Consider the following 14,133-nt stretch of genomic DNA (forward strand, 5'->3'; position numbering starts at 1 on the left):
TTGAATTATATACATTTTTATTCTTCTGATCTAAAAGTGTGTGGTCTCACAAAACCCTCACTAGCCTAACATGGTCTCACTTACTGTTAAGGGAAAAAAAAATTACGTCAACTCTCCACCTGGTGGTGCTACAACTACTTTTACTATGCACTGTATCTCCCACAGAGCTGTCAAGTTTTCAAAAAGGGTTTAGTTTTTGGCCATCTTTAATTTAAATGTAGCTTTTATCTGTGTGTAGAGCTCCAATCACCCATTGATTCACTTCTGCTATTGTAAGCAAATGTAATGCACATTTCTTTAACAGCTCTTTGTTGAAAATTGATCGAATTTCTTCTCATTATGTCAGCTTGTGGCTTCTTAGTCATCCTTCAGAAAACTCGAGGTCCTTTCTCGTTGAGCTCCTGAGTTTGTTGATGGCATTGTTTTGTTGGCTCGTGGCCTGTTTGTCGACCTTCATGGATAGAAACATATTTCTAAACAGTTTCTCCTCTTAGGGCCTTGTTATTGTTCTCCTGAGTCTGGTGGTGAAGGGGCATCATTTTGCTCCTGTCTTGTTTTTCTCATTTTCATAAACATGTATTGTTCTCCATCTCTCAGGCCTCGAAATTACTTTGCACTTAGAAGTTTTTAGTTTCTCTATCAAGATTGAATTATGAACTTACTTTCTTTTGTCTTTCGCCTCCACAGGTTTGAGCTGCGCGTGGGCAGGCTTGCTTTTGCAAGGAAATGATTCCGCATGAAGTGCGACGCACTCGGCCCCCTGTCGTCCTCGGCGGCAGCAGCAGGTGTGATGTCGTAACATTCTCCCCCACCACACTGAGCTCACCCCTCAGACGCTAAAGACCCCTGGACCGAACAGACAGCTCTACCCCTCCCCACCATCCCTCCATATCTTCTTCTCCATCTTTAATCCTTCTTCACCTGCTCCTAAGGGCCTGGATTTTCTTTGTTATCAAGAAAAGACCTGATAATCAACGGCCTCGGCTGAGCTGTATAGAGACAGAAAAAGAAACAAGATTAGGAAGGTTATTTTATAGCTAATTAAAGTGAGACTAAGGACAGAACATCAAAAGTGAGAAAAAGAGAAAGGAAAGTAAAATAGAAAGTCAGAAATTGGGAGGAAACAAAGAAGAAAGAGGAGAGCTAAAAAGTCTCAAAGTTGAGGGACGAGAAGCGAAATCATGAAGTCCAACCATGAACGCAGTAATGAATGTCTGCCCCCAAAGAAGAGGGAGATCCCCTCATGCACTTTACCGTCTGAAACCCGTTCAATCACCATGCCACCTGCCAGTGACAGTCAGCGCTCAGAGAACATGGCCTGGCTTGCCAGTGTGGCTGGGAATGAGAGCAGCGTGGGTGGGCACCGGAGCTCCAGTCATTCTGATGGGCACCATTATAAATCGCTCTCCTCCACATCAGACTCTTCAACCTCCTCTTCGTCACTGAGGCTGGTCTCATCTCTTCCCACAATTTATACATCCCCCATGTCACAATCTACAGTAGGCGGAACGGTCCATTACACCCAACTGCCTCACAATCTGCAGTTCATAACGTCACCTTACACTTCCCCGTACACAAGCTACATCTCCCCTCAACTGCTCCCACCTCCTCCTCCACCTCCCCCCCTCTCCTTGTCGTCGTCGTCCTCCTCTATGGCCGCACAGAGACCCTCACACACAGAGACAGCCTCTGCTCCTTCGCAGGCCTCCAAGCATGACCAGCACAGAGCGTCCAGTGGGCGGACCTCCATGCCACCGCCTTCTACAGAACCCCCCCATCACCATACTCACATGTCCACCTCCCTACGGACTGTCCCGTCCAGTCATCACCAAGGAGGCGTTCACCTCTCTCACCAGTCGCTGCACCACCATCATAGTTTGGGTCATGGAATGTCCCAGGTTCTGGTGCAGTACATGGACGGATCCAACAGGAACGAGGACGGTGGCTCTAGACACAGAGAGCTCCACAACGGAGAGTTCGAAAGGGGCCGGCGGTTCGGAGCATCCCCTGAGTTCAGCCACTCCAAGTCGGGGAACAAATCACGGGATGTCAATTCTTCTTTGACCTCTTATGAGGCCCACCAGCTGGTTCTGCCATCTGAATACTCTACCCATGATCCCTCAGGGCTGAGAACCTCTGTTATGCTTATGCACAACAGCCATGGAGACCACCAGCTGGTACCACCCAGAGCCAGCCCTGATAAGATGACAAATTGTTCCCCCGCACACTTTGAGAAAGGTGGCATCATCCTGGGCAAGCCGGTCAATCGCACATCATCCTCCTCCTCCAACACCACCTCCTCGTTCACGTTTCCACCACCATTGAGTGTAGACAGTCTGAAAGCGGCTGTACGTACACTCTCCCCCCAGACCGTTATCCAGACCACTCACAGTGCCACGGAGGCACTTTCGATGGGGCTCCCCTCCAGCAGTCTCTACCCCCATTCACCTATCATCGGTTACATCGCAGGGGGCAGCGGAAGCCAGCATACGTCAATCAGCTACCACACCAGCCTACAACAACACTTACTCATTCCTGGTGCCCAACCAGTCATCATCCCTGTGAGTGGAGGTGGAGTCACCACATTGGAACCTGTAACCTCCCACATGACATCATCCAGCCAAGCTTCTTTTCCCGGCGCACTCCCACACACGTACATTGCTGCCAGCGCTCCCAAAGAAGAGACTCTTGTAACCTCCAGTGGCTCGTACCACCAGGTCGCTTCAGGTGCGGTGGTCCCAGCCCAGCTTCATCTCCCCGTTGTTTCCACGCCACCAGGTTTTGTCGCTCCAACTCCTCCTCCCCCGTCCAATACAGTGGCGCCTCCCTCACTCCCCCCGTATTTCATCAAGGGCTCCATCATCCAGCTGGCCGACGGGGAGCTGAAGCGCGTGGAGGATCTGAAGACAGAGGACTTCATCCAGAGTGCCGAGATCAGCAATGAACTGAAGATCGACTCGTCCACGGTGGAGCGCATAGAAGGCAGCCAGGCCTCAGCCAACGTAGCTGTGGTTCAGTTCTCTGTTGGTGAGCACCGTGCACAGGTAAGTCAAAAAGAGCAACCTCTATTAAAGCCTGTTCTTTGTTTGGATCACACAGCACATGATGATCAATCACAATGATTAATGCTTAAACTTTTAGTTGATTAATAGAGCGAGCAATTGCAGGATTTAGCCCAGGTTTAGCCTCTCAGTAAAACGAGGCGATAATGAATGGATTTGTTTTGCGATTATCTTATTCTCCTATGGCCATGTGACAATGTAAAAGCACAACTTGCCAAATTATCATCTCTTCATTGTCAACTCACTGGGTGTAGTATACAGTCAAGCAACTGAGAGTCAATTCCTTTCTGAGTCTCATTCAAAATCTTTTCCTCTCACAGTATTTTTCAGGGTGAAGTTAAGACAATTCCTTCTCCTGCAGGTCAAACACTCGAAGGGCTGACTTACTCTCAAAGATTCACGATACACAGACTGAGAAACACTAGCCTAGTTATATGGAGACAACATACTCCCATAATGCAAGATTCGTGTTACATGGACGCTCTTAGAGGGAACGTGTGAACAGGTAACTGTCTCATGCTAAAATATAAGATTTTCAAACCTGATTTCCAGAGGAAAGAAAAACAATATTTTAGTTTTTATACTATGTTTTATCCAGTTGAAACAATCAAGACGTATTGAATTAACTGCTTTGAATTTCATTTTTATTTTAATTCTTTCAAAGAGCCTGGATAGCTGCATCTGACTGACTCCAGTCTTTATGCTAAGATAATTTGCTGCTAGGTATAGTTTCATATTTACATTAACCAGCTTAGTCATAAGGTCGACCTCTAACAGGAGCTCTGAGTGGGATTTCATCACCGCTTGTGTTATTAATGTTGTATGAGAAGAGATGAGATGCTTCCATATTAATGACTCCATTATTTTCAATCTCACGGGACTCTGCTGCTCCCTCTGTAATTAAGTTCAATTTAATAGTACGACAGTCACGTAACAAACATGCTCTGATATTGAGATGTTCCAGAAGTTCAAAGAACTTTGTGTCGAAACCTACTCATCAGGTTTTCTATTAAGTATTTATTCACTGGTAACGTGATATACGCTCAATATTAATACACTTTGAATAACTCTGCAGCAGCGGCAGCTCATCATATGTGATGCTGTCGATCACAACAAATAGGAAACACAAGAGATTCTCCAGTTTGGGAGTCGAGCTTCACCGAACTTTGAATAAACAGAAGCCTGACTAGTCACAGCTCAATTATTGCAGGTCAGTTTCAGAAAGGTGGAACCAGCATTAGCACTGGACAGACAAACAGCCTATTCCAAAAAAGCATGTTTACCCTGCGTGCAGGTTCCGGCCTTGGTTAATCGTATTATTTACCGGTAATGTTTTGCTTTCTGCAGCTTCTAAATGGTCTCACAGACCTATCACTATTTTATAACTTCAGTAATCTCCTAGTATCTATCATTTATTTCTATGTGTCTTTTTTCTGGTTTTCTAGGCACTCTCTCTCACACACACACACACCCACATCCTTCTCGCTGTCTTTGAGGTTGAGCGTTAAAGCCAGTTAATCTATTTCATCTGTCCATGCACTGACTCGTCCGCCCACACAGAACATCTCTAACCATCTTTCCCTCCCCTGGCTGCTCTTTGATACTGTACCCCACAAAAGCTGACCATCTTTCAAAGACTTATCCTTCTCTCTTGTGCTCCGTCTGTGGCTTCTCGTACTGTTTTCTTTTTCTTTTCCCAAGAGGTGGTAGCACATTCGAGTCCACGCTCAGAAGACTCACTCTGAGAAGTCAAAAATGATATAACACGGGAGGGAAAATGTTGCCTGACATTTGCTTAGAGAGTGTTTGATGCCTCGAAAACTTGAATCGTTCTTGACATTGTTTTCTTTTGGCACTCACTTCCCTCGCTCCTCTCCTTGTTCAACCCACCCTTCCTTTGAAAACTTGCCTCTCCATCTCCATCTCGGCAACTTCCTTCCACTCCCACCTTCTCATTCTATCTACATTATTACAGATCTTTGCTCCTTTCATAATTTTTTCCTTCTCAGGTTTATTTTCTCCCTCGCTTTACCCATTATTTCTCAAAGCACCCTTGGCTTCTCTTTGTCATCTCTTCGTTTTTCCGTACATACAAATGATAGTGCACGATCCAATGCTCTGACATTACCTTATGTTGGATTTCCGTTAAAAATATCAGACTTAATTTCTGTGTTGGTATTGTTGAACATGTTGTCCCTTTGGTCGATAAGACTATCTATTGCCAAAGAGTTCTGGCTATAGATAAAACTGTTTTGCTGAAATAAAGAACCGTATCTCCTAAAATGTCTTTCATTTGGCTCGAGTAAAGTAAACTAAAGTTAACCCTGACGACATAATCCAGGAATACATTTTCAGACTTTGGAGCCACTAAAGCTATTATACAACTGTTTTAGTATTCTGGAAGAGACCCAGAAGGAGCTAACGCCCGGGCCACACTGGATGTGTGAGCTTCGCATGTGCGTCGAGGAACGTCATACTTTACTTTTTGGCGCCCATGTTATGAGGTTAGAGAGGCCCCCTCATCTAGAAGGTCAGGGTCTTGTCTATTTTCTCCCTGTACCTCACTCAGCTCACAGGGACATCTATCTGTTGAATATGTCACAAATATTAATACCTGTTTAAAAGCACTCTAGCATTTCTGTTAACTGAATCCATTCATTTGTGTTTTTATTGTTATTATGAGTACATAGACCTTCTTTTGTTCAAAGAAATAAAGTAGTCTTTCCCTCTCCTTCAGGTAAGCGTGGAGGTCTTGGTGGAGTATCCCTTCTTCGTCTTCGGCCAGGGGTGGTCTTCGTGCTGCCCGGACCGGACCACCCAGCTTCTGGAGCTGCCTTGCACCAAGCTTTCTGTGGGCGACGTTTGTATTTCACTTACCCTCAAGAACCTGAGGAACGGATCTCTGAAGAAGACTCAGCCCCTGGAGCTGGCCACCGAGGCCTCTGTTCCAGCCTCAAGCCACGGGCACTTCAAACCCCCCAGAGCTGTCTATGACGCTCCCCAGATCTTTAGGCACAACGAGCGGGAGAATGGCATCAGCCAGCGGGGAAGCGGTGGAAGTGGGAACGGGATCGGAGGAGGAGGCCCTAATGTGGAAAACGGGGATGGAATGTTTGGGGAGCGAGGGTCAGTTTCTAAAGGTCAGGCTGCCAGCATCCCAAAAGCCGGCAGGAAGCGGAGGTGGTCGGCCCCTGAGGGTCGGAAAGTGGAGAGAACGGAAGAGGAGCCACCTTTGACCCTGCCCAAACCTTCCTTCATCCCTCATGAGATGAAAATAAGCATCGAGGGAAGGTCGAATATTGGCAAGTGAAGGCTAACAGGACTGTTAATAACCCCTGGGATTCGGGGAAAAACAATTATAAAAGGACTCTACAAAGAAAAAAACATGAATGCCCACATTAATGTTTCATGTCTTGGTTTCAAAGTTTTGTTTTAGTTTTATTTTTCTCTTGAATACTGTACTGTAGAGGTAAATTGACCCTACATGGTATCACCTTACATGAAGTCCATGTAGTCTATAACACATTTATATAGGTGGATTTCCTATCACACAAGCAATCAGTGCCGTTTTGATGGTTTTCATGAGATGACTTATGGTGAGAGATTTGTGAAGTGTGCTAAATGTTGATCGGTGGCTGTGTGGCACACGGGAGCGATACTGGAGGATTCTGCTCGGCTGCACTTTACACATTATGTCAATTTCAAATTGAATTTGTGCACAGTCAGCTTCTAGACAGTCTCTGAGCACTGCTGGTGAGGTTGCCCAGACGGAAACACGTTCCCACCATCTCCTGCCACAGGAGAGCTATAACATCAGATGATCCTGAGCATGTTACATTTTAAACATTTTTCATTTTGATAAATCTGAGTGGGAGTCAGTGTGTTATTCAGACCGTGTCTCAATTCAGGGGCTGCCTCCTTCTTAGGACATGGAGGTGGTCTATGTTGCCCACGTAGACCGCAAAGGAGTCTTTGTCTCCCCGGGATGGAAGGATGCATTTGTAGTGGCCGTCTAGTCGCGCTCCTGTTTTCAATTGGTCCTCAAATGCAGCCTCCAAAGAAAGTGGCCCCTAAATTGAGACACAGGTACCGTGTCACCGTCATGTGCAAGACCTGATCTGTGATGTCATCAAGAAGCGCCAGTGTGCCACACAACAGAGAGGGATCAACACCTACTCGGTTCAGTTTGACGACGGTGGAGTCTTTACCTTCATCTTTAGCGTTTTTGTTTTTTTCACTCAGACCCTCTTGTCTTCTATCTCTGCAGTTACTTAGTGTCATTGATTGTCAGGAACCTTAATCAGGGGTCTGTTAGTCGAAGATCGAACGTGTTTGGGTTAATGTATAAAATGTGCGAGACCCTAATGTAATACAAGTGCAAACCCACCAGGTTGAACTGAGGGAAAGTTAAGAGGAAGACCTGCACACAGTCCTTATTGTGTTTTGATGAATTACTTTATATTTTTTTAAGCAGAAAAGGCTGTGTGACAGGAACCCGAGAGAATCAGCATGTCAGGTCTGAGAGGGTCAGGATGTTTCAAAGCATTTAACAGACCTGTCACACTCACCATACGGCCGTCAAATCTTACTTGTCTCTTTATTTACACAGTACTGTATGTTTTTAGATTATTTTTTGTCGTTGTTATTTAGACAAGAGTAGAAAGTAGCAAACAGCACTTTGGAAAGGTGAAGCTTTAGGAGAAGTGAAGGGGTCGTTTGGTAACGTGGGAGCGGATGTGCCATGGGATTACAAAAGGAATGACAGGTGCTGGAGGAAAATCCAGTCAGGAGATGGTTTGAGGAAACTTGAAGGTGGAGTTAGAAATAACGATGGTTATTTTTGAGCATGTGCGCCATTGTATTAGGAATGTGTTTTGAACGGTTGAGATTGGGCGTAAAAAAGATTTAAAAAAGGAAAGAGATATTCGAAATATCCCAATGATGTTTTGTACCAGACTGAGAGCAACGACTAGAAGCTAACGCCACAGAATGTTTGAAGGGTGTCATATATTTGCAATGTATGTGCGTATGCTAGAGTGTGCATGATGCTGGTCTGTGTCTGTCCATACACACACACACACACACACATGCGAACACAAACACAGAACATCTCTAAAACTTAATGACCTACAATAATTCTTTATTTGTTGTGAAGCAGTTGCTGATTTTGTCCCTACTGCAAAAAACACTAGTGGACTGATATTGAATGGAGTTCCCACTGCAAACAGTACAGATGTAAAGGAAGTGTTTGTGAACATGTGTGAGTGTCTGTATGAGTATATGTATACTGTGTATAGGAAGAGGACATGCTCATTTGATATATAGACAATACTAAATGTCCAGTGTTTCGACCTGGAGTCTTTTACTTAAGAGAATATTGCGATTTGCACATCAGGAGGAGGGAGTTCGGTGGAGACGTGATTTAATGTTGTTGTTGTTTTGACGGCCCGGTCCTGAGAGGAGCCCCAGACCGTGCAACACACTGGAGGAGACGAGGGCTTTTATTGTTTTGTTCCTCAACAGGCACTTATCACATATTTCGAGGAAAAGAGTTTCTGCATCAGTTAAGGTCAAATTACTTTGGAGTTTTTAGGTGTAACGCAGATTTTTAACACGTGCCTGCCTACTGAATTTGTTTGAAGATGAAGTGACGTAATGTGTCTCGAGGAGAAACTCGCTCTGCTGTGGACGCCGACGTGTCCACGGGTGGAGGGACGACGGTTCAGCTGAAATCGTGTTTTGCTAAGATGTAGCAGTTACCTCAACAGATGTGCCTGCTGGGTCGACCCAACGTTCATTGCTCTGTAAGCAACTGATTGAATGTTATTACCGGCTCTTTCTTCATATGAATAAGTTTGAGTTTTAGAGTGCAATGAGAAGTTTGTACGGCAGAGTGTAATATAAATTATATTTTCATTGAACATTTGAGGGAAAGGAAAGTGTCACAATGGACACTTTTAAAAACTGCGGATACAGCGTCACCAATAAGTAGAGCACTGGCCCTAGCTGAAATCTGATTGGCCCCTGAAGTACCCCTGTCCTGTTTTCTTTGAATAAACTAGTCATTTACTAACATTAAATATGACAGTTTAAGAATTTTACTTTCTAAACTTTTTGGAAAGTAAACAATGTGCCTGAACAAGGAACCATTTTCAAAATATATTAAATAATGTGTGGCTCAAAGCTATAGAGCTCACAGTAAACAAGAAGTGACTTTAATGGTTGTCTGTGTCAATCGTGGCCCCAAATTTGTAAAAATCCTTGATTCATTACGTTCTGATCACATGTATTGTATAAATATTTCTTCTTGCTGCATGTGACGGTTCACTATGATTGTGCACTGCTGCCATGTTATCCAGCACATGTTGCCCACAACACTTGGGGATGTGGAGAAGTTCCTGCAGGCATATCTGTTGAGTTTCCTACTCGGCCTCTGTATTAGGACGTGGTTCATTTTCAGTGTCATTGATTACCCTCTCAAGAAGTGGATCAGTCGTATTTCCATCCCATTGACATAACACTGAGCAGGAGGCTAAGTGACTGTGAGGGGCAGCACTGTTCCAGGTTGATGGGGGGAGGGGGGGTCGACTCAGATGGATGAGAGATGGAAGTGTAGGTGGATTGTTATGTTGAGTGAATGAGATTTGAAAATGCTTTTTTAAAAAATAATAAACAAGGTTTGTCAGATTACCACCGCCACAGTAGTGCATTTTCATTTCTTCCTTTTCCTATTGACACGTCACAATCATTAGCGGTAGCAGTTGTAGTGTGCGCGTTCATGTTTTGCAATGCGTGTGTGTGTGAGGCTGTGTCTTTTTAAATGTACGTACTTGTCCTTTTTTCCCTTCGTCCACCCCTCCTCCCAACGAATGAAAAAGCAAACATACAAACTCACCTGTCAACCACCAGACCCATCCAAACTTTCACAGTCGGTCAGGCAAAAACAACAAGAAGACATATTGAGCCAAAGCCAAGTGATGCTGTCGTTGCTTTGGTTACTTAAGAAAGCAATAGTATTCAGGCACTCTCCTCATGTGTGTGTGAGAGGAACACACACACACACGCACCAATCCTCTGCAATAAACAACAACAATAACCATCAAGTATCACAACAGAAAGTTAATACACCTGAAACCCCTCATTTCAATTTTCCCCCTCGAGTTCTTTAACTATTGCAGTTGCAACACCAGTTGCTAGTCTTTCAGGGAAGTGTCTCATATATGCAGTAACTCAACACAACCCTCAGAACCTCCACTGTCCCGGCTGCTCCGAGTCCTAAACTCAGCAGGGGATCCCGCGCACCTGAAGGAACCGGCCGACATTCCGACACTCGGCCCAGGCGCCGTTGCCACGACTCCCGTAGTGACCTCGTTGACCTTGTTTCAGGTACCCAGTCATAGCCAGCCAGCCTCACAAGCACCTCCTCCTGAGGGCGGAGCAATCGAATAACCCTCAACAACCGATAGCTACCTGTCAGTGTGGCCTGCACTGCCTGACCCACCCCCCCAACCCCGCTCATAACGTCATATTTTTGATATTCTGTCTCCTTTTCACTGCTCAGCTCATACAGGTCATCGTGTTTATACTTCAGTGGAAGTGCATGCCTAACAGTAGACTTTAAAGCAATCTGACGCGTCACCGAGGAGCAACTGCTCCCGAGGGTTTGTTGTGGTTTTTAGTTTTTCGTCAAAATGATCCCGAGTTGAACCTTTCGATTCCCCCGACATGTACCACGATGTGCAATACTTCGATTTTGTTGTTTTCTCCCCTTTGCTGTGCCAAGTGTATGTAGCATAGACCTACTCCAGTGTCTCATCGTGTTAATGGCTTGTGTATTTCACTGTGTGCTGATGTGTGTGCGCGCGTCGCATCTGTAAAACCCATCGGGATGTTTGTGAACAGAAACTAGAGAGTTTGTCCGTTCTACTATTTCCCTGTTGTCATTGCAGCCTTCCTAAATTTGAGTGGGCGAGAAACCATGTTAGTGCGTGTGTGTCTGCGCCATGAGTCGTGTGTAGTATGCGTGCTTACGTACACCTGGTGTTCAGGTGTGTATGAGTGTGTGTGTGTGTGTGTGTAACTGTGCGATCACAAACCCTGACCCTTGATGGTTCGTGGTAAGAAAAAAAAAAAAAACCTCATCGCTAGTGGGGACCACTTTTTTTTTGTAAAAAAACAAGAAAAAAAGAGTAAAAAGAAAAAATTATTTAAAAAAAAAATAACTACCAACCAACAGAGATGCACATGTAAGTAGATGTAAAAGACTTGATAATGTTTCAGCACTTTCTAATCCTAGGATGGGCTTGGTCTAACCCCTCTGTCTCAGACCGATACCTTCCCCTAGGGGTAACATTCATTCAAAACAGACAGAGAGAATGAGAGCGGGGGGGAAAGGGGGTGAATAAAGTTGAAAATAGAGAGAGAGAGAGAGAGAGAGATGGCTCAGTTTAAGTTTTTTGCACATCACCTTGCCGTAACCTTGTGTTTATCTGTCTGTGCTCCATCTCACTTGGCGCCCGGCGCGTTCTTGGGTCCAACGGGCCGAGGTGTTAGGTGATCCCTTGGTCTTTTCTTTTTAGGAAAACCTTTTTCTCATGGAATGCATCCCTTCTTTTTGTTCGGCGTCTTCCGCCCCGTGCCGACCAGGCTGTGCTGTTAATTCGTTGTTTAGTTCCCATTTGGGGTTTTCATTTTGGGCGGAGTTCTCTGTCAGGAGCTCGGCGCAGCTTGGTCCGGTGGCGAGGTGTTGAAACGCAGCATTCAAAACTTTTGCTTTATTTTATTTTAAATTTTTTTGCATTATCCTTGGTGCAGGAGCTTTTTTTGTGTTTTCAGTCTCCTTGTAGCACTCACTATAATGTCAGGGGACTTAAAACTACATGTAGAGAATGTGTCATTGTTGAGTTTTTATGACAAGCTTCCTCATTGGAGGAACACTGCTAATGTCTTTTTTTTTTTTAAATTGGCTTCTTCTTTGCACAACTTGACAAATAAAATGAATGTTGGTGTGTGAGCTTTGGACTTTTTCGATCAGAAAAAAAAGGCATGTGTGCTCTTTGATGTTTCTACTTTCATTTTGAGAAAAAAAAGGACGTGTTCTTGGCACTTTGTTGTGTTTTAAAAGTGAACAGAATTCAATCAGGATTCCTTTTTTTTATTTTTATTCTTTGTTTTTCTCTTTTTTTTTGTATGATGTCTCGTCCATAGCGCTGGATAACCAACTCAGGCAGAAAGAAAAAAAAAACTTGTAGAGGCCCACGTAACAGTTTAGTTTCACCCCGATCAATTTACATAGTGGGCTGTTTGATATGGGTTATAAGATATGTACATTTATGACATATGATTTGATATAATTAACAAATGTCATTATTGACAGTTAACTATGAATTACTATTAATATGATATGTGTATAAAGCTGGAGATGGCTCGGTCGTCTCTTCAGTGTTCTGAACGTCTGCCTCTCTCTGCAAGGCAACAAACACTTCAGCGGGGGGGAAAGGCCGCACCTGACCTCTGACCCTGCCAACTGCCACGGAGGGGGATGGAGCTTATCCTTCAGCTGTGGCCTCAGTTGACTCCTCCCCCCTGTTTCTGATCAGGCAGCCCCGCGGCCGGCCACCGGTCTGTGGACGTGTGTCTCTGCTCACCTGCTGCACCGAGAAATGAACTGACACTTCGTGGCCCTTTGAGACGGTGGCAGAGAACATCAGCACAGACCTGCACGGACACGGCCTGGCCACCAGGGGGCTGCAGCAGGTCCCAGCCAACTTGTTTGTACTATATTGTACTCACCAAGTCCTTGTGTCTCACCACCCCCCCTTTCCTCTATAGCAATGGAGAAACCCTGTTGGTGTATGTATTTGACAACTGTGCAAATGCACCTCTTTGAAAAAGAAAATGAAACCTTGACATATCTGGAATAAATGAGCAATTTGTGTCTTTATTTGACTTGTAACCCTATTTCTACATGGAAACCCTTCAAGCCACATCTGTCATTGACTGAGGATCTTTTTACTCAATGTGTTTGGTTGAACCTTAGCTCCCTCTAGTGTGTCATGCTGCCTAATATAAGGCAGCATGACACACTACCGCTCTCCACTTTAGAAAGCAAGAGGTTTAAAAGCTCATGTGACTGTTGTTCTCAGCTCGTATTGCATAAGGTAAAAAGCATCTACATTACTTTTTCAGTTTCGTAGTGACAAAGTGAAACTCCAGACTTACTTGAGTGCAGGAAAACAGCCTTGTTTAAAAAAATTCAGAAATGCCTGAGATAACACAGGTTCTCATTGTCCTGAAAATTGAGTTTTTGAACAACAATAGCTGAATCAAACATTAAATGGATCTAATATTGAAGAAAATGAACACCACAAATGTGTGTGTTAAGGTATATATATATATATGTGCATATCAATCCAGATACCACATTTCATATGTGATGTAATTTTCTTCATGTTCTCCACACAAAATGATTATGTTCAAACTAATGTAGTGAGATGATCATCTGTTGATCATTTGCTTTTATTGCCTACATTGTTTACGTGTACATTTTGTTTTTCATGATCTTTCTATGAACCTTCTTTCTTAATCACATGTTGGTTTAAATGTAGTGGAATCAATGCAGGAGGCTCAGATGTGACTATAGCAGCATAAACCATCTGAAATATACTGAATGTGTGAAATAGTTGCTCATCTTCAGGTTCCCCTGACTCGGCAGAATCATCCCGACACAAGCATGCAGACATAAAAATGCACATAAAGAAAGTTGAATGTGGTGGTGAAAATGATTTGCAGAGCTCGGAGCAGCTCCACGTAATGATCAACACGAGAGGTGAAATCAGCAGAGGGCTCTGCATGCACTTTATTGCGACATGATTTCTCCAGTGACAATTAAAGGGACGGCGTTTCTGGGATCTTGCACATTTTGATTGAAACATTCCTTCCAACCGAACGGTCTCCGGAGACGTGTCAGACTCCTGCTGCCGAGTGTGTTTACATGCGAAGTGTTAGCTCCCATCCTTGATATGCTGTTACTGTAGAAATGCTCGGGTTAAAAGTCTTTAGAAAGATATCA

General features: G+C 44.3%; 1 protein-coding gene across 2 annotated transcripts in view; it reads left to right on the plus strand.

Annotated features, from left to right (window-relative positions):
• The window catches only part of atxn1a (ataxin 1a), a 60,547-nt gene extending 47,542 nt beyond the window's left edge, over positions 1-13,005 (plus strand). For both annotated transcript variants that reach the window (XM_061092565.1, XM_061092566.1), the window contains 2 exons: positions 688-3,044; positions 5,800-13,005. In XM_061092565.1, coding sequence (XP_060948548.1) covers positions 1,182-3,044; positions 5,800-6,372 — 2,436 coding nt within the window. In that variant the 5' untranslated portion in view covers positions 688-1,181 and the 3' untranslated portion in view covers positions 6,373-13,005. The remainder of the gene's footprint in view (positions 1-687; positions 3,045-5,799) is intronic.
• The last annotated feature ends 1,128 nt before the right edge of the window (positions 13,006-14,133 follow it).

The sequence above is a fragment of the Limanda limanda genome, chromosome 19, assembly GCF_963576545.1.
Source record: "Limanda limanda chromosome 19, fLimLim1.1, whole genome shotgun sequence".
NCBI classification, from domain to species: Eukaryota; Metazoa; Chordata; class Actinopteri; order Pleuronectiformes; family Pleuronectidae; genus Limanda; species Limanda limanda.